General features: G+C 41.8%; 1 protein-coding gene across 1 annotated transcript; it reads right to left on the bottom strand.

Moving 5' to 3' along the window:
• Nucleotides 1-15,470: 15,470 nt before the first annotated feature.
• On the bottom strand, nucleotides 15,471-20,772 carry LOC311220545 (ubiquitin carboxyl-terminal hydrolase 42-like; the record flags this gene model as incomplete). Its single annotated transcript, XM_084304106.1, has 10 exons — nucleotides 15,471-16,181; nucleotides 16,862-17,003; nucleotides 17,467-17,567; nucleotides 17,758-17,898; nucleotides 18,277-18,388; nucleotides 19,307-19,389; nucleotides 19,924-19,994; nucleotides 20,151-20,218; nucleotides 20,423-20,525; nucleotides 20,685-20,772. The coding sequence occupies 10 exons, from the start codon at nucleotides 20,770-20,772 to the stop codon at nucleotides 15,471-15,473; spliced, it is 1,620 nt and encodes a 539-aa protein (XP_084160232.1).
• Between the last annotated feature and the right edge of the window lie 913 nt (nucleotides 20,773-21,685).

Here is a 21,685-nt window from a genome sequence, read left to right as displayed (position 1 = left end):
CTTCAAAATAAGAAGAGGATCACAGTAAAATGAAGGACAGGAATGGCGCTAACCCTGCTGCCACCAGTCGGGCAGGGCAGGCCGGTGGCAGGGCAAGGCCTCACTGCTGTGCCTCGGGGACAGGGGTTTCTGGCAGGCTGACAGCATGCACAGGGACATTTGGCTCAGGCAGAACATTTCAAACGAGGGGGATGAGATAAACGGGGTCCCATCCTGTATTGTAGCAGAGGCACTGATAAAGACGAACTGAATTCACAAATACTAAAAAACCTTGAGGCTCTAGCCTGAGGAGAAGGGGTTTAAGGTGCCCAGATGAGTTACAAACTGCGAGGCCTAGGACTGAGCGTGCAGAGGCTGTGCTACCTGCAGCTCTGCTCTGTGTGTGTGTGTGTGAGAAATGAGTTACCCAGCCTCTTTTCCTTCAAATGTTCACAAGAACCTAACCTCTTTTCAGTGGTTTGTGGGGACAGGACAAGGGGCAATGGCCACAAAATGGAGCCCAGGAAGCTCCGCGGAAGATCTTCTTCACAGTGAAGGTGACGGAGCACTGGGACAGGCTGCCCAGGGAGGTTGTGGAGTCTCCTTCTCTGGAGATATTCAAGGCCCGTCTGGATGCCTACCTGGGCAACCTGCTCTAAGGAACCTGCTTTGGCAGGGGAGTTGGACCCGATGATCTCTGGAGGTCCCTTCCAACCCCTACAATTCTAACAAAAAGGACCGGTTCATATTCATACTGGTGCCTCAGTGGTGGAAGACGCTTATTAGACTGGCCTAGAAACCTGAAGCAATGTGCTCAGGAGTGCTAGCTAGCATCCCAAAAACTCAGCCCTGTAGGATGCAGTCACAGGAGAAAGATGACAATGCACTTATAACAGATGAGGAAAGAAGCTAGGAAGCACAAATGGATATTTTTATGGTGCGTACTCTTTTGAGCACCTCAGAAGTTATTTTCACCTGTCTTGCCTGTGATTCCTCAACTTCATGTTTATTATATAAAGGATTTCTCAAAAAGTCATTTTAGAGAACAAGAGAAGCAAACCATATACACAATCCCATTAAAAATGTCAAGCATAGATAAAAAACATCATACGATGGGAGAACAATGTCTGACGGGTAGGGCTCAGAGGGTTATGGTAAATGGGGCTACATCAGGCTGGTGGCTGGTCACCAGTGGGGTCCCCCAGGGCTCCGTTTTAGGGCCAGTTCTTTTCAATGCTTTTATAAACAATTTGGATGTAGGACTAGAAGGTGTTTTGAGCAAATTTGCTGATGACACTAAACTTGAAGTTGTTGACTGTTGAGGGTGGAAAGGCCTTGCAGAGAGATCTGGACAGATTGGAGAGCTGGGCGATCACCAACCGCATGAAGTTTTACAAGAGCAAGTGCCGGGTCCTGCACCTGGGACAGGGCAACCCTGGTTATATGTACAGACTGGGTGATGAGATGCTGGAGAGCAGCCCTGCAGAGACGGATCTAGGGGGGTTGTGGTTGACAGCAAGTTGAGTATGAGCCAGCAGTGTGCCCTGGCAGCCAGGAGGGCCAACCATACCCTGGGGTGCACCAAGCACGGCACTGCTAGTCGGTTGAGGGAGGTGATTGTCCTGCACTGCTCTGCGCTGTGTGGCCTCACCTCGAGCACTGTGTGCAGTTCTGGGCACCACAGTACAAAAAGAGCATTAAACTGTTGGAGAATGTCCAGAGAAGAGCTACGAAGATGGTGAAGGGCCTTGAGGGGAAGACATATGAGGAGTGGCTGAGGGCACTGGGCCCGTTCAGCCTGGAAAGGAGCAGGCTGAGGGGAGACCTCATCGCAGTCTACAGCTTCCTTAGGAAAGAATCATAGAAACACAAGGTTGGAAAGGACCCACAGGATCATCTAGTGCAACCATCCTTCTATTACCATTACTACCCATTAAGCTACTAAATCATATCTCGTGCACCTTGTCCAGGCGCTTCCTGAACACCGTGAGGGACGGTGACTCCACCACCTCCCTGGGCAGGCCGTTCCAGTGCCTGACTGCTCTCTGAGAGAAAAAGTTGTTCCTGATATCTTATCTAAATCTCCCCAGGCACAACTTGTGGCCATTTCCTCAAGTCCTATCATTAGTTATCTGAGAAAAGAGGCTGACCCCCTCCTCATCACAACCTCCCTTCAGGAAGTTGTAGAGTACAATGAGGTCTCCCCTGAGCCTCCTCTTCCCCAGACCAACCACCCCCAGCTCCCTCAGCCGCTCCTCACAGGACTTGTGTCCCAGGCCCTTCCCCAGCTTTGTAGCCCTTCTCTGTGCACGCTCCAGGGCCTCGATGTCCTTCTGGTACTGAGGGGCCCAAAGCTGAGCACAGCACTTGAGGGGCGGCCTCACCAGAACGGAGTACAGGGGGACAATCACCTCCGTGCTCCTGCTGGCTGCACTATTTCTAATGCAGGCCAGGATGCCATTGGCCTTCTTGGCCACCTGGGCACACAGCTGTCTTCTGTTCAGCCGAGCATCGATTAACACTCCCAGGTCCCCTTCCTCTTCATAATTTTCTAGCCACTCTGCCTCAAGCCTATGGCATTGCATGGGCTTCTTGTGGCCAAAGTGCAGGACCCGGCACTTGGCCTTGTTAAACCTCACCCCATTCAACTCAGCCCAGCAGTCCAGCCTATCCAGGGCCCATGAAGGGCCGCCCTACCCTCAGGCAGGTCGACACTATCTCCCAGCTTGGTGTCTGTAGTGGGTTTATGTGGCAAGGTTTTGGTAGCAGGGGTCCATAGGGGTGGTTTCTGTGAGAAGGATCTAAAACCTGCCCCATGTTTGGGAAGGGCCCCATTGTTTTCCAGAGCTGAGCCAATAAGCGATGTTGTTTTGCGCCTCTGTGAGAGCATATTTAAGACAGGAAAAAAAAACACTGCACCACACAGCAGCTGGGAGAGTGAGAGGAGTGAGGAACAGCCTTGCAGGCGCCAAGCTCAGTGAAGGAGGGGGAGAGGTGCTCCATGCGCCGGAGCAGAAGTCCCCTGCGGCCTGTGGTGAGGACCATGGTGAAGCAGGATGTCCCCCTGCAGCCCATGGAGTACCACGGTGGAGCAGGGTTCCACGCTGCAGCCCCTGGAGGAGACCACAGTGGAACAGGTGGCCCTGCACCGTCGCAGGCTGCCGCCTGTGGAAGACCCCTGCCGGAGCAGATTCTGGGCCAGACATGTAGCCTGTGGAGAGGAGACCACGCAGGAGCAGGTGACCTGGCAGGAGCTGCTGCCCATGGGGGAGCCAGGTTGGAGCAGTTTCTCCTGAGGGATGGACCCCGTGGTACCGACCCATATCTGGAGCAGTTCTGGAAGAGCTGCTGCCTGCGGGAAGCCCACGTCGGATCAGTTCATCAAGGACTGCGTCCCGTGGGTGGGACCGCACAGCACAGGGGACGAGAGTGACCGAGAAGGAGTGGCAGAGAAGCATTGTAGACTGACCATAACCCCCATTCCCCCGTGCCGCTCGGGGGGAGGAGGTGGAAGAGGTAGATGGGGGGGGGGAAGGTGCTTTTGGTTTCTTTCCTTTGTTTCTCACTTCTCTAGCTTGTTAGTAATAAGCAGTAAATCTTACTATCTCCCTATGCCGAGTCTGTTTTGCCTGTTACAATAATTACTGTGTGATTTTCTCGTCCTTATCTCAACCTTTGATCCCTTTTCACATATTTTGTCCCCATTCCTCTTTGAGGAGGGGGAGTGAGAGAGCGGCTGTGTTGGAGCTCGGCTGCCCACTGCATCAGAACCACGACAGTGTCATCTGCAACCTTACTGAGGGTACACTCCATCCCCTCATCTAGGTCATCAATAAAGGTATTAAACAAGATAGACCCCAGTACCGACCCCTGGGGGGGCACCACTTGTAATGGGACACCAGCTGGACTTAATTAACCACAACCCACTGGGCACAGCCCTCCAGCCAGTTCTGTACCCGGAGAGGGAGTGGATGGGCAGGCACCAATCTGTTTTCTTTAGAGACCAGTGACAGGACCTGAGGGAATGGTGTCAAGCTGAGGCAGGGGAGATTCAGGCTGGACTTCAGGATGAGGTTCTTCACCGAGAGGGTGGTTGCACACTGGAATAGGCTCCCCAGGGAAGCAGTCGCTGCACCAAGCCTGTCGGAGTTTAAGAAGCGTTTGGACTGTGCTCTTAGTCACATGGCCTGAATTTTGGGGTAGACCTGTGTAGTGCCAGGAGCTGGACTCGATGATCCTTAGGGGCCCCTTCCAACTTGGGATGTTCTATGATTCTGTGGTTCTAAAAATCTGTGACATTAACCAAGTTGAAGAATAATTTAAGGAAAAATGAGGTTGACTCCTTTATTACCTTTTCAGTGTAATAATACATTAAAATGTAAATTTTCAATATATATTTTTCTTCCTCCTGTGTTTGCCTTTGACTTATAACCAAGACAACAAGAATGGGGTAAGCTGCTCACAAACTTTTTTTTTTTTTAAAGTTTATACAGTTTTAAGTGTAAGATTAAAAAACGACAACAACAACAAAACAGATGGTGGCTCACTTTTTATTACTACATATCCAAACAATATACATGAAAGAAAAAATTCTTAATACTACACTGATATTGGGACAGATGCTAAAAAGCTACATATGTGTGTTTCAGTTTTCTTAATAAGAAAAACAGACATAGAGATTGCACAGTTACGTATTCACCATCACTAGGTGTTGTGTACGAGATGTGACAACACAACAGCAACATATCCTGCGGCATATTTTAGCACAGCTGATACAGAATCTTATTTTCAAAAAAATTAAACCTTTCCTGCCTTAACTTAAATATCTGTGAAATTCAGAGAAATTTTTCTCTGCTGGTTTGAAGAGGTATCCTTCAAACAGAATATTGCTTTCTGTTTATTTAAATATATTTATCACCAGCAATATATTCATTTTTATGAAAATAAATATATATAATTATCTCCAGGTCAGTAGAAAACAATTTATTCAACAATAAGGCTTTCTTGTAACTAGTTTTCCATATTAAAATGGCATTCTCTGGTATCAGTAACACTGTCATTGTTAGAAGCAAGACTTAGCTTTGCATTAGAAAGTTGCAATAAGCAAATCTTACTTTGCTTCAGTTTGTGTCGTTTACTTTTAATAGGCAAAAATCTTGTGTTTGTGGAAAGTGTTTCTCCCACATACTTTCTCTAGAGTGTTAATACTATGAAAGCCCTTTAAGGTGCTATCAGTAAATTATAAAAAAAGATACCTCCTGCACTAAGGTAAAGGAGGTTTACAGGTTTTTATAGGACATATAAATACCTCCTGCACTAAACTGCACTAAGAGGTTTCTGAAGGATTTTCATTTCATATATAGGTTTGTGAGAAATGTTTTAACAATTTGTGTCAATAAAGAGCAGTCCTGTCTGCCTCCGGGTCCTGCACTGGCAATTTAATTCCTGAACCACAGATGTAGTTCCTCCTAGTGTGTCCCAGTCTCCCCCTCATTCTAGTCGATTTATCAAGTCTTCAGAAAATATTCCTCAAATCTATGAACCTGTTTGCTTTTGTTGTTCCAAACTCCTATTTCGAACAGTTACAGCCTTTTTTGTCTTCTTCGTGATTGATTTAGCACTACTATAGGTGTGACTGTCCCTGTGAATAGCCCATGAGGAATGTTTTAACTACTCGTGAAGTGTCAGTAAGAGAGCTATTTGTGTTTGTATGTTTTTTTTCTTTGAAGTCTTTGATGTCCGGGGGTTTCAGAACAACTGCTAACAACTAGTGACTGTTATGGCTTCTGAATGGGACACTATGCAAGCCTCTGATATCTGGCCAGGTGGCCAGGAGATTAAGGAGAAGAAAAAAAAGAAGCTGAAGGACGGCTAGGAGACAAGACTTGCAGGGGACGATGTGTAAACTTGACATGCTGCCAAGGAGTGCAAAGGGGAAGGACACGAAAAAAAACTTGGAGAGGAAGACTACGAGCCTTTAGCATGAAAGACCCCTAGAGACCACCAGAGGGACCACCGGAGACTGATGCGCATGCTCCAGTAGGAGGGACTGGATCCCGGAAGCTAATTATAATAACCTATATTTTTTAGAAGTAGTAATGAATATGTATTAGTCTAGGAGCATAAAAATCAGCTACTTGATGTAACTGGTGTGCGTCCTGGTGGAGCGGAGACTCCCGGTGCACCCAGCGCTGTTTGCTTACCTCTATTCTTTTAATAAATCCTATTTTTTATTTAACCCTACTTTGGGACTGAGCGAATTTATAACAGGTTTCTTTTAAGACATTTATGTAGTGTCCAGTGGAATAAAGAGCACCACAAGTTACTTCAGAAAAATATATTCTGAATAGCTGACAGAGTACGTTAAAAGTCTATCCAGTTTTCAGTTATTTTCTTTTAAAAAGAGGTATTGGCAGTATCCGAAAGACGTTCAAATCTACAGTGTTACATAGGCACTGTCAGCAGTAGCTCTGATAAAAAGAAGATGGAAAATTAAGGTGTTGTGTAATGGAAATGAAAGTCATGTCCTGTGATTTCAGAAGACTGTGTATATTCCATTCCTTCTGCCAAGCTTGCTATTTATCATGCTATATACATAGACATATACATGCATATATATATATACGATAATAAATAGAGAGCTACATATATAGTACAAAAATATCAAATAAAAGTACTTAAATATATTTAAGAAAAAGAAATTTATTTGACCTAAAATATCTTAAAATACCTATATATGAAATTTCATATACCTATATGAGATAGTATTTACTAAATTGTTTACAAATAATAGAACATTCCTAAATTGTTTACAAATAACAGAACAGTGTGCAACAAAAGCCTCTGGAGAGTAAAAATTAAGTATGTTGAAGACTACTTGTCAGAGCAGAAGGCTGAGATTTCTTTCTTAATTTCCTAGTAAGAAAAAAAAAAAGACAAAATAGCAGTCAGCACAAATGAAAGCTTAAGAACACTTTCTGTTACTATAAAAATAAATAATTTGTAATACATGGTTAGTAATATTTAGCAAACAGTGTGCTACCACCATCACGACGGCCTATTACCCCTTCTAGCTTCAGAGGCATCCTTATACATCCAAAATAGAGAGGAGGATATCAACTATATGGATCTCTCTCAGCAGTGGTTTCACAACAATTAGAAAGAAGAAACAGTTCCTGAGAAGCCACAACAAGCTCAAGGTAATTTCTGGACTTTGAATAATTACTCCTTAAGTTCTCTCTCTCTCCATACAATAGAGCACGCTCCTGACTAACTTGTACAGTGCACTCTGAATAGGAGAGATTTGTTCCTTTCACATAAGGAATTTCTCTGTGCACCCTTTCAGATTATCATATTTGGAGAACTCTAGTCAGAAGATGGGAAGGATATATTCAGGCAGTGGCTAGACACCGTAGCTATATGGCCACAGCCACAATCATTGCATAACAAAGAAAGGAAATGTCCCTCTTATGGGACACATCAGTATTCAGTCGTGTAACATGTCTGTCCTTACTTGTATGGCTCTCAAACGTTTCCACTAAAGGTAAAAATATTTTAAGGTAGTGATGCCAAACAAGAAAATGGATTTCCTGCCTAAAAGTAAAAACACCAAATCTGTTCATTTTTTCTAGTTAAAACCACATCACCATGCAAATGAAGTGTTTTCTGAATGTTAATGCTTTTATTGCACATACTGCAACAGCACAAGTTGTGTATGTCCGTGTGAAAACAAAAGAAACAGAAGCCCCAAACCTTGGTTGCCTTACTAATATAATTTAAAAGAAGGCTACAAAAAGTAGCCGACATGCAGTCTGATACACAGCCATCTACTGGGAGCACACAGTCTTAGGAGGCAATGAAAACTACTTTCTGGATCCCAGTGACATGAGCAGCATTTCTTTCCACAAAGAGATGTTTATTAGCAACACCGCCCAGCTTCCTGAGCTGCTAGCAACAGCCTCACTGTAAAATTGGGTATGGAAAATGTGGACATGTACAACATCCAGATTGTTTGTGGTTTTGTCTAAAAGAAAAGGGGATTTTCAGACAGAAGCAAACATCCCAGCACATTAAAACAAGGCCACCTCCATTACCAATGAATTTTGCTCACCTTACTTGCAACTCGATTGATCCTTTACATACAGTCAGTGAATCCGATGAGAATAAAAAAAAAAAAGGTACCTGTCCGCAGATTTCTTCTGGCGGTGCAACGTGTGTAAGCAGAACAGAAAGGTCCAGGGTGTGAACAGGAAACTTCTCCAAAGCGTGCAACACCGCGGGTGCCACGTAAGAAACCTGGCCGTACCCTTCTTTTCCTACTATTAGCAGACGGGGCCGGCATGATGTTGGTTCGCAGAAAGCACTCCTAGAACAAGAGTTAAGAAAACAAGTTTATAAATGAGGTGCTGAATAGACACACAGATGTTCCAAGTACTTTGAAACAGAAGGGCAAAAGGTGGCAACACAAACCCATAAAGTTGGGGTATTTTTAGCTAAAAGGACAGACAGCACATTTATGTGGTCTTGAGTCTTTCAAAGAATGCCATGGATTAAGTCAACGTGTTCTGGTAGTCTACGGATCACTTTGGCTTACGAAGAGAAGCCTGGGCTTTTCAGTTTGGTCATTCAGAGCAACTTCATTACAACTTTAGTCCCTCCACCCTTTCTTCTTGTGAATACCAAGCACCCCTTCAACACACAAACTTGATGTTACCCCTTCGTCTACCACCCCTCGCACTTTTAACAGCTGGAACTGTTTACAAAGACTCAGCAGACCTGAGAATTTAAACATAACAGGGATCTATCTTTCTTTACCTGCTGAAACAGAGGCGTTTTTTCTCTGGTCCGTCAGGCATTCCATCTTTTAATTCATCTCCAGAAAACAAGGATGCATCGTCATCACTGTCGAACATATCATCTTGTAAAATAGGATTGAAATGGTCTGAAAGGCAAAAGCTGTTTGTTAACTTTCCTGAATAGCCTTTGTCTCTTTCTCTTACATTAATACAGCTTCTAAATCAGTGCCAAAAGCCTTTCTTCATTTGAGAGCACACACTGAAAGCTATTTCCTAGAGTTCATCCCACCACAGATCTAAGGAGATGGCACAAGGCCCTACAAAGCTGTACTAAGTCCCACTGATGTGTACGTATAAGGTACGTTACTCTTGGTGATTTTTTTCTCCCCCTTAGAATAAAGGAGATTACGAACAATTTCTACAGTTGCTAAATAGCTAAAAAAAAAAAAAAAAAAAAAAAAAAAAAAAAAAAAACAAGACCATTTCTTTCTGGAGGAGGTTCCCACAATGAAAGCACGGGGATTAAGGATGTGATGGCCACAGAATTCCATTCATCTAGTAAGTATCAATGCTAATTGATCTCACATGCACGTGTATAGTATGATCCACAAACGTTTAAATTAGGAGACTGGTTAAAAATGATGATAGCTAAAACAATATTTAGCTTAGACCAGTTATACTTGTATCCTGGTCCTGACATTCTTCAGAAAGGAATTAGAAACATTGACCTAGAAATGCTTCCCCTCCAAATATCTGAGTTTTGATTTTTTAAAGAAAAATAGGTGCCTTATACTTCAAACCTCAAGTCAACCTCTACAAATGCTAATTATCTTAGCTGCCGTCAGAAGCAGGATGCTTCAGTAGAGAACGCATCGTCCTTTACTGTGTATTGAGTCATTCAGAGCTTCCATTTGGCATTTCAGTTTCGAATCCAGAATAAAACCTATGCGTTATATTCCAGACATGCCCAAAAGAAAGACATGCACATGCAAATAATAAAATTCTACCATTGTTATGTCTAAAAGGTTTAAGTTGATTGCACAAACCACAAGTTTTTGCTTTAGCAAAATTATAAAGAAGTGGATGCTGTGGTTATACCTTGCTGTCAGTCCTCCTTTAATGCAAGCTGTGCATGCGGGCAAATCTTCTGCACAACTCGTAAAATATTCGCTACTAATCTTTTAAAAACTGGCTTGAGAATTGGTGATAGTGCCTGTCCGGGTGAAGCCAAGATCCTGTTTGATGCCGGAACAACCTTCTTCCTAGTGGTCATTCAAAACTGGGAAAAAAATAGTCTACCAAGTTGTTTTTTTTTTGATTTGATAATAAATCTGCAGACTGTTAAGTCATCAAGCACTTCAAGACTGTTTGAAATAATCTCTACATTAATATAAAAGGAGTACTACACACTTCTGCTCAGGAAGAAAATCACGGAAAATGTAACCTTTGATTTTAGATGTTGAAGTTGTTGCAGTCAGATCTTCCTCATCGCATGATTCTACTTGGATTTAAACCATATTATCTACGGAGAGACCAAGATTAGGACAAGAACAGCACAGAGTTCAGCATGAAGCCAATCAGGAGCTCAAGTTTGTATTCTTTGTATTCAACTTTATCCTTCTCTTGCTGGAAGGATCTGCTTTTTGACTCTCCTTCTCTTCAGGAGGAGCATGTTCCCTCTTGCTTTGGTAATGCTCTTTGTCAGTGTTTTTAGTCTCGTCCTTTGTATCTTGGCATATCCCTGTAACAGCTGAGGCACAAAGGTTTTTAGAGCTACATTCAGTGACTTGAGAGAGGAAGTTTGCCGCAATTTCTCACCAGGCTCACAAGACTCTTTGCCGTACAAAACGTTTTCTTTTCAAATGACGTCACATTCTTCTGATCTTCTTGGTTTCTCCTTGTCTCCACCGTCATCACATTGGTACTGTGCGAGGTATTCATCATTCCCAGTAGATTTCGGAGGGTCCGCGACACTGCACAAAATAAAATCACATTTCTCACTTCTGCTGAAGGATGTGAATATTAAGAGTAAAACCTTCCAAAGTCAAACAAACAAACAAAAACCTCCGGACTACAGTAACACATAGAATCATAGAATCATAGAATATCCTGAGTTGGAAGGGACCCTTAAGGATCATCAAGTCCAACTCTTGACACCGCACAGGTCAACCCAAAAGTTCAGACCATGTGACTAAGTGCACAGTCTAATCTCTTCTTAAATTCAGACAGGCTCAGTGCAGTGACCACTTCCCTGGGGAGCCTGTTCCAGTGTGCAACCACCCTCTCTGTGAAGAACCCCCTCCTGACGTCAAGCCTAAATTTCCCCTGCCTCAACTTAACCCCGTTCCCGCGGGTCCTGTCACTAGTGTTAATGGAGAAAAGGTCTCCTGCCTCTCGACACCCCCTTACGAGGAAGTTGTAGACTGTGATGAGGTCTCCCCTCAGCCTCCTCTTCTCCAGGCTGAACAGGCCCAGTGGTATGGGCCTGTTCCTCTCAAAGATATGCACACTCTCAAAGATATGCCATTTAGAAACCTCTCCGGTGATTAGGACACCTTCTGCAGCTCCCAGAGAAAGTGTTTTTAACCCTCTTGCTTCTGAAGCCATTGCACTAAAAAAGCAAACGCATCTGTCTCCCTCCACATGCTGCTCTGAATAAGAGCCAGAATATTCAAAAACACTCTATTTGTTCTCCCCACATAGCTGAAAAAACACCAGTTGAAACAGAGTTTTCTACCTCTCGCCCAAGAATTTACATTCACATATCCTATGATTGAAAAAATAAAAGGCGGGGCTGAGGAGGAACAGCCAGTGTTGGAAATGAAAAAAAGCAGCCTGTTTCTTCAGAGTCTTAAGCCTATGCTACTAGGAAAACAAAACAAAACAAAACAAGAGGAGAGGAGAACAACAGCGGGAAATTTACCTATTCTCCAGGTGTTCAATTGCAAAGCCTCCTCTGGAGGATCAACAGCTGTGAATTCAGCGTGCTTAGGAGAAATCAGATCTACATCTGAACCAAAACTATTTCAGTCGTATCACTAACTTATGTTACTCTGAAGAAGCAGTCAGCACCGTTTCTATGTTAGGAAAGAGCTGAACAGAGTATGTTATTCACAGGAATTATTCAGGCAGGTTTCCTTAGGAAGGCTGGGTTTCACTAGAACATTACTAGCCTTTAAGCCTCATGGCATCACCTTCCATCCTGACTGCTAAACCTCCTTGCTCCCTACTATCTTCTTTGCCAAGATACAGCTGTCCACATTTACATTTCCTACTTGGGTGGACTGAATTTAATAAGGTATCTTGCAACTCTTCCTCATTTGCCACTTAATCATCAAACCAAATGAAAACTATTTGCTTTTAACCTCTTTATTTCAGGCCTTCTTTCCTAGTGGTCATTCAAAACTGGGAAAAAAATAGTCTACCAAGTCTTTTTTTTTTTTTTGATTTGATAATAAATCTGCAGACTGTTAAGTCATACCACAGAATCACAGAATTTCTAGGTTGGAAGAGACCTCAAGATCATCGAGTCCAACCTCTGACCTAACGCTAACAGTCCCCACTAAACCATATCCCTAAGCTCTACACCTAAACGTCTTTTAAAGACTTCCAGGGATGGTGACTCCACCACTTCCCTGGGCAGCCTGTTCCAATGTCTAACAACCCTTTCAGTAAAGAAGTTCTTCCTAACATCCAAACTAAAACTCCCCTGGCGCAACTTTAGCCCATTCCCCCTCGTCCTGTCACCAGGCACGTGGGAGAATAGACCAACCCCCACCTCGCTACAGCCTCCTTTAAGGTATCTGTAGAGAGCAATAAGGTCGCCCCTGAGCCTCCTTTTCTCCAGGCTGAACAAGCCCAGCTCCCTCAGCCGCTCCTCGTAGGACTTGTTCTCCAGGCCCCTCACCAGCTTCGTCGCCCTTCTCTGGACCCGCTCAAGTACCTCCATGTCCTTCTTGTAGCGAGGGGCCCAAAACTGAACACAGTACTCGAGGTGCGGCCTCACCAGAGCCGAGTACAGGGGGATGATCACCTCCCTAGCCCTGCTGGCCACACTGTTTCTTATGCAAGCCAGGATGCTGTTGGCCTTCTTGGCCACCTGAGCACACTGCTGGCTCATATTCAGCTGACTATCAACCATCACTCCCAGGTCCTTCTCTGCCTGGCAGCTCTCCAACCACTCATCTCCCAGCCTGTAGCTCTGCTTGGGGTTATTGTGCCCCAGGTGGAGGACCCAGCACTTGGCCTTGTTAAACTTCATGCAGTTGACCTCAGCCCATCGGTGCAGCCTATTTGAAATAATCTCTACATTAATATAAATGGAATTCCTCAAACACGCTGCAGCCACTTACCTTTAATATAGTCATTGGATGCGATGGAGCTGTATGTCTTGCTTTCACCTGCACTGGAAGGCTTCCTTTCCTTGTAAGGTTGTTTACTGTCCTTGCTTCTGCATTGCTCACATGAAGAGCCATCTGGAGGATGGGATTCTTCCTTCTTCTCCCGCGTTATCTTCTGGATACGAGGATCTAAGTGTTCCAAGGAGCCTTTCACTTTCCTGGTGTTTCTCCTTTTTCTTCTTTTTCTTCTCCTTTTTCTTCTTTTTCTTCTCCTTTTTCTTCTTTTTTTACGCTTGCGATTGGCATTGTCAAAGTGGAGCGCACAGAAACACAAATCGTGAAGTCTGAAAGAAACATGCAAGTTAAAAAGAGAAAAAAAAAGATGTGGCACTTGTTGCCTATATGAAACTTTATTTATTTTACCACAGGTGATGATTTGCAGCATGTCAGCTATTTTGTGGTGCTTTGTGCACACGCAACTTACTTTAGATGCAGCAAACTTAAGCCGTCAGATTGAAGGACCATAGGTCCTGGTTTGTACACAGATCATTAACAGTGGCTAGCTCTGGAATACGTGCAAGCAGAAAAAAACTTTTAACCTAATCCGGAATGGTGTATGGATGTGATTCGAACTATGTGGTCCAAAGCTAGTGCTCTGACACAATTCAGCAATAGCTTTCCTATCTTCACCGATCAACCTAACAACATGATCCCCAGTCAGCTGATGCTATCTAAATAACTTAGAAACTACCAGAAAAAAAAAAAAAAAAAAAAAAAGGAAGACATGAGAAGCACCCAGAAAAGAATTAGGATAAAAAATGCGGAGTATGCTGGAATCCTTGCTTACTTGGAATCATTCTCTCCATGTTTATCCTTAGACTTCTTTTTCTTCTAGAACTTGTGATATTTTTGCATTTTTTTCACCACCTAAAAGCTCCTTTTCTATCTTTCTGTCTTTCCTTTCTATTTCACTTTCACTACCTTCTGCACAGGTATATTTTCTTTTTCTGTTTCCTTCTGTTTCATTTTTCCGGCGACAGTTCTCCAAATGAGCTGACACAGGTGGAAGCACATGTCTTTCACGAGAATGTCTTCCGGAATGTTGCTGAGGTACCGAGCAACGATGCAAGTCTGCTCTGGGTGTGCTAAAGCAACGTACATCTTCCTCTCTCAAGAGGAAACCGTGAGGCCATCCGCTTTTGTAATGATAAAGCTTACGTGACCTGCTGTAGTAAGTTGCAGTCGATTTGTCAAAGGCTGCATCGCCATGAGGTGAATAGTAATCATTGTAATAGCTACATCTTTCCCATCTCTGTGCTTTGTCTCGATAGTATCTTTCTCTGCTCCAACTTCTTTCCCCTTTGGATTGGTAATATCTATTGCTACCTTGTTCTGATCTTCCTCTGCTGCCAGATCTGTACTTTGAATATTTGACTGCTCTTCTGCCATTCTCAGGGCTGTTTCTTTCACAAGGTAAAGATCTGTACCTGCTTCCCTCCCAGTACTCCTGCTTGTGACGCTTTTGCTCAACAACTTCCATGCTCTGAGTTTTTTCCCCTCTTGCTTCTGAAGCCATTGCACTAAAAAAGCAAATGCATCTATCTCCTTCCACCTGCTGCTCTGAGAAAAAAGGCATAGGGGCGAGCGGGGAACAGCCAATGTTTCTCCAGACAGTGGAGAAAAATGGAAAAACATTCTGTGAAGGAACACAAGTTCTCCTTGAGGCACCAACCTGCATCAGAGTGATATGCTCAGTGCTGATCATTAGTTCTGTTCCTAACACTGGACATACAGTATGGAATTGTACTAATTTAAATCCTTCCATTAAATACTATTAGTAGACATATAAAACTGTAACAAACTTCCATAAAGTCTTGTCTTAATCAGACTGTGCTCATTTTACCTCATTTCCTCTGACAAGATGTTCGGCTGGCTGGCTGTGAGGGACTCCATGATGACTTCTCGATTGACTGAAAGCATAGCTCCAGGCATCTGCAATTAAAACGCACAAGTCAGCAGAAAAAAAAAATACTATTTTTAGTAGTACTGAGGACTAGTCTTGTCAGAATTTCTCCATTAAATGGTAAGCAAGACCGTTTTGAGTTGTATGCATTGCCTACACTTCAAAGATAACCCCAACTCACCTCCCAAAATCTACTTTATGAAACTTAGGAATTTTTATCTCAGTTGAGCTTAAGTTGACAAGTTCTAATGTAAGCTCAGGTCTGCAAATTCTAATGGGAATTAAGTCTTACGATCACATTTGTGTTGTGTTTTCTCAGTATTTCACCTGAATTAGGAACACAATAAACACTCCCGAATACATCATAGGTGAGAAATTCTCGATGGAGCAAATCTATGTTTCAAGCAATCCATTTGTTTTAGAAAATAACATCTCAGAAGGTTTATCAAGTTCAACTCGGCAAGTGGAATCATCAAGTTTCAGTCCGTTTTCTTTAGATTCATTAACTAACCTAATAGCACCATTTAGTGAATCGGTTTTTGGCAGCTCATGCTGGGATCTTCCTTCGTCAGCATTCTGACAGGAAGAATTGGAATGCTGCAATGTACGGACTACCTTTCCAATCAAAATTCCATTAGAGGACATTGCATTGCAATTCCTTTTAAATAAGCCCTTTGACTCCTCCTCAGATTTTCCTGAAGATTCTGCATTGTAAGGGACTGTGCTATCAGAGCTGAGTTTAGGATTTTCATTCACTGTTGGCTCCACAAAAATTTCATCAGAAACTTTTTTGCTTGTTTGCATTTGCTTCATTTGCATTACTGAATTTGTAATTGTGGATGAAGGAACAGCCTGGTAGAGATCTTCATCCTCCACAGCACTGCTAAGACAGTCAGGCTGTGACACAGTCTGACGAGCAGGCAATTTATTGTGAATACTGATGGTGATCTTCTGTTTTCTTGATGTATCAGTAATTGAAGGCCTGGTAATTGCCTGGTTTTGAACACAGGCCATTGGTGGTGCTGAAGATGGCCTTTTTAGGGTGACACCAGTGGTCTTTGCGTCCTCTTTTATGGATCCATTTCCATTTAAATGGCTTGAATTCTGTATTTAAAAAGAAGAAATTGCAAGATGGATTAACGCAAACACTGCATTTAACATTTTGAAACACAAAACTCTCCTACTGAGTGTTTCTACAAATGGTCTTAACACCTAAAAAGAAAAACACACTGCCCTTTAAAGATAAATGCAAGTCCAATAAGCGTATTCAATTCCTGCTTTTGGTTTACTGCAGATTGGTATCAAATTAACATCATCTTTGAAAACCAGCCAAACAACTTAACATTACCTGCTGCTATTCCCAAATATATTTATTTTCCCCTTTAAACATACCCTGAAATGCCTGAAGTAATTGTTCTGGTGCTCAGGAATAAGACAATTAGTTTTCCCTGTCTTAGCTAAAGTGACGACGACAGGAAAAACAAGTCCTCTTTTAAATGATTTGACTATTAGTACACTCTGCTTAAATTGTCAAAGAGCGTAGCTCTCTGTGCTTTAGAAAGCTGTCTTGGAGGTATAAAGTAATGGAGTCGCATGGCTGCACAATTTAGCAGTAACCACTGTTTGAATGACTCTGGCTGTAGCATGAGGGCTGTGAAGAAAGCTGCAGCGTGGGAAGGAAAACAAAACTAAGATGCCAAAAACCAAACAAAAAACCCCACACCAAACCCCAAACCCACTAGCAGTTTGGTGCCGTTATCTGCCCTCCCACTTCCCTGAAGTACCTTAATCGTATGAGGAAGAAGTCGTGGTCCCATAAATCCAGCCTGCTTACTATTAGCCCCCTGCTGACCAGGAGGGAATGAACAGGGATAAGATGGTGCTGGCAAGTAAAACGCACGTTCTCCAAGTGTCAAATCATAGCGCCTTCAGAAAAGAGCAGTGATTGTAGTTTAGTTTTTCTTTCAGCCTACTCTTGGATTAAATCCCATCCTATAATTTTAGAGGAACAGTTCATATGATATGGAAGCCTTCTCTACAGAAGGCTTCGCCAAGACTACAAACTGAAAAGTAGAGAACAGTCTTCCTACTAAGACTATCACTTTCAGAGCAATAATTCATTCTTACACCGCAGATGACCTTCATTTCTCTCCTTCTCTAAATTAGCCAGCTACAGATAACACATAGATAGCAATTTACACAAGTGCTGCACTTTAAGGCCAAGCAACAAAAGATAATAAACGACACAGAGAATTTCAGGTTAGACAGAACTGAATTAGACAAATAATAATCTTCTCCCGGGATAGCAAGAAAAACACTTGCAAAACAGAAAAATATCAATAACAGGAAAGTAAATCTCTTCTGCACACATTTTAAGATTTGTTATTACCTGATATAAAAAAGTATGTAAGCTTGCTGACCAAGAACTATTTTAATGTCTGTACGGACTACTTTAGCATCATTCATCTGATACCAAAGTCCATTACCAGCCTGCAAATAAAGACAATGATTTCTTTAGGTGAATTGCACGTTTTCCGAATGAAATCACGGATAGGAACAAAATACGTGTCAAATAAAAATATAATGAAATCTTTTTCCCTAGAAACAGTAGCTGCTAGTCACGCTTTAATTGGTTTGCCAGCACAACCTTTACCCTGTTAGAAATGCTGTTGACTTCTACCTTTACATAGCATATATAGTGTCCTGAGTGACAGTTGACACCGTGATGTACCAGCACCGCGTATAAGGCATAGAGCAGTGGTTCTCCCATTGACTGCAACATGTAGGCTCTTATGTCCAAATACTCCAGATATTTCACCTCCTAAAGAGACACCAAGAAGATAGAAAAATTATCCCAGAGTACTTCGTGGACTAGCCAGAGAAAAACACTTCCAAAAAAACACAGACTAGAATTTAGTTCTAGAATATATTTCTAGAATATATTTCTTGATTCACTACAAATAAGTCTTCCCATAAACAATGTTTAAGACTAGAAGTTGCAGAGAACTGTTTCCTGATGAATCAGCCTTCTCAGAGGAAAGCATACGCTTCTTGTCAAGGGGGAACTTTATTGATATTAAGAGAAAGAATAAGCCATAGTCGTTAGTCTACAATTATTGTCTGAAAATATTAACAACTTTCAGCTTTGGGGGATGTCCCATTACACAATGATATAGTTGCATTACAGTGGTAAATATACCTTGTTGATCTTTCCACCTGTGAAATCTGCAAATCTTTTCAGTGATATTGTGAGAACCTTGGAAGAACAGTGTATGGTAAATCTCTTGGATGCAGGAACCATCTTTTTACACCTTAAAAACAAGCAGAGATAAGTGTTTGAAGGCATCTTTTTTTTTCTCCCCCAAAACAAACTCGTTTTAATGTCTCACGCATGCCTATGCTATTTGAATGATATTTACTTGCATAATAGGTTGGTCTTTTTTCTTTTCATAAACCCGTGCACTGCGTGTCAGGTTTGTTAATACAGAGAAGAAGGTAAACTTTCCCAACAATTCAGAGCATAGCGGGAACAGGAATCTCTCATGAAAGGGTATTACCAGGTTGGATGGCAAGGTACCATTTCTTGGTCTACAAAAGTGGCTATTTGAACTCCAATCCTGGATACATTCTTTCAGCTTTCAAGGGAAATACAAATACTGAAAGTGGAACGAGAGAGCCTTGGTCCCCAGGACTAGAAATTGCAAATAATCTCCAACATAGGTCGACTATCAACATCAAAAATACAACAGAAGCACATGGTCATTCTACAGGAGGGAGACATTTAACAGTAGGAAGTCTTCATGCACTGAGCTTGTCTGGAAAGACACTGAAACCACCTGCCATCCTTTGAAACAAAATAGTTCAGTTTGATACATTGCCTGCTCCAAGGTAGCACCTACAGTGTAAGCAGTGAAAATTAGCCACTAGCTCAGAGAACAACGGAAACTGGGCAGTTTACATCAAGAAAAGTACTGTCGAGAGCTAATAAATAGAAAGAACAAAAGTATCTCTTTTTGAATTCTGATGGCAAAATACAAGCCAGAGAATTGCAAACCCATAGGGAATGCCTATGAACAAGACTTCCCCCCTCCAAAGAAACAAAAATCCAAGTGTTTTATAAAATTCCACAAAACTTGTAAGTAGATCCAAAGTTTAGAGGTACTCCAACAGAGTCATGCAACATATAAAACTGACATCTAGGATTAAGACCTAATTCGTCAAAATCTTACTCGCTACATTTATAGCAATTCTCTCCATCCAGCTCTTCAGGTTTCACAAAGAGTTCCAGAGCTCTGGTAACAGACGAAACTGCCTAAAGCAGCGAGAAAGAAGAGCGTAAAGTCACTGTAAATTCAAAATTCCAGAGACGTACTAGTAGTTTATAAGAGAATCTTACTAACATACTCAAGCGATCTACTATGAGCACTGTGAAGAAGGAGGCAGAAAGAGCATGCTCAGCATTGACCTCACCTGGAAGTCATTTGACTTTGGAACAAATACTTTTCCTGTAGCCTAGACAGCATCTATAGTGTGCTTTGTCATCAATACTGGGGAGAAATTCATCAGTCTAACAATTAGATGTATATTGAGGTAGAACAACAAAGAAGTATGACAGCATTATAATTTTTGCAGAAAGAGAATTCTTTCCCCTTAAACCCAATGCAAATGTGGAGACTATTTACATGGGTTCCACAGAAGGACAAAGTCCAATCCACTTCCTTAGCACCACCAAGCTCTTACATTTTAACATTATATGTGGTTTGTTTTTTTTTAAGTTAAACGAGTTTAATTTAGAAAGTTATGCATGTACCTAAACATCATGAATTATATTTAGAAAACATCTTACCTTTATATCCAAAGTGATATCAAGAAATGCCTTATACGTATCTGAAACTGCTTTGCAATTCAAGCACTTCACTGGAAGCAAAATATAAATGCTTAACATTATGTGAAGGAGACTAACTGTCCAAATTCAAGTTGTTGACAGATACTACTTTAGACAAACTACAGACTGCTTTACTACCGACAAAAGACACAGATCAGTTCTAAGGACAGGAATATTTTTTAAAGTACCTCTCGATCTTAGAAATCCTCCAAATATTTGATGAATGATGGTGGTAGCTTGAGAAGATCTGTCCAATCTGGAAATAAATTATAATCAGACCTCAGAAGATTTAAGGCGCAGAGTTAACTCTTCAAAGAGTTTGATGAAAACTAAGGATGATGTAGACTTTCGTTGCTGATAGTAAATAAGGCACTAAAAGGTGCTAGAGATCATTTTTGATAGTAAATAAAGGACTAGAAGGTGCTAGAGAATGTATGAAAGTGAACTTGTTTATGCTTACTCGGTGCTTCTGTTCAAGCATGCTTCCTGCATAGCATCAACAGTATAGCGCAAGAACTCGTGTGCGTCTTCTTGACTGCCAAAATGGAAATGTTGTCCTATTCCTAAATAAGAAGATGATAGTATTTACCTCATTTAAAAATGAAATCATTCTTGTATTTCTAAAATCTCTCTTCTTTATAGTGTTAAAACCACTTATACACATCAAATAATTATTTGAAGATTACAAGCTATCGAAAAGAAACACATCTGAAGCCACTTACGACTGAGATTACTGATAACATGCGTAGGCTCGATGGCATCAACAGTACAATGCAGGGCCTGGTTAATGTGAGTCTCCATCATGCACATCATGCAAAAATCTTGTTCACAACCTGAAGAGTGAAAGAAGAAAGCATCCCAGTCCAGCGAAATATCCATAACTACAAACAAACATCTAAGTAAAATTTAAACTATAGATAAAATATCCACTCTCCTTGCTACATTCTATTCTCCCAAGATGCCAATGTCCCAACAGTCTTGTAACATTTCATTTCACACAACTTTACAGAATAAAAATATCCACTAAGCCTGTATTCAAATGCATTTTGTGATGAGAAATCTAAAAGACTACTGCAAAGTCGCATTTGTAAAGGCTGACAGGAATGTGAACTCCACAGGCTGCAAAATGTATTACTCTCTAAAATTACTACTAAATGCATTACTGTCCAATGCACTTCATTATTCCCATGAAGCAATAAATGATCCTTTAATAAATAAATTAATTAATTAAACAAACAAACATGGTGCATTAATTGCACTCTATATGCTATTCGGAGCCCACTGCTAATACAGTGCTCAAAGCCAGCTTCTACAGGTAAAATCAGGCAAATAAGTTCGTCTCACAGAATCACTGCTGTTCTTTCACCTTCAGAGCTGTCCAACAGATTCAAAATACTGTTAGAAAGTACTCACATGACTGGCCGTGCTCAAGAGAAATCATGTAATTGGCAAGTGGGGGTGTGTAGGTCAAACACTGTAGAGTAGCATTAAGAAAACATGTGTTGCCAAGATTGTACAGGCCAACTCCAACACTTTGTGTTTCTCGCCAATCCATACAAATCTTCTCAGGTGGAAAAAGAATGCTCTGTGGTGGAGCAATTCCATCATTAACGACTGCAAGAAAGTTAAATTTAAAAAGAGATTTTGTTTGTTTGTTTCTAAGAAAGGTACTTAAAAAAATACTATTCTGCAGGAGCACCTAGAGGAGCTAACTACAATCCAA

The sequence above is a fragment of the Netta rufina genome, assembly GCF_964035555.1.
Source record: "Netta rufina genome assembly, chromosome: 33".
Classification (NCBI taxonomy): Eukaryota; Metazoa; Chordata; class Aves; order Anseriformes; family Anatidae; genus Netta; species Netta rufina.
Note: the sequence above shows the minus strand (reverse complement) of the source record. Positions and strands in the feature narration are given on the sequence as shown.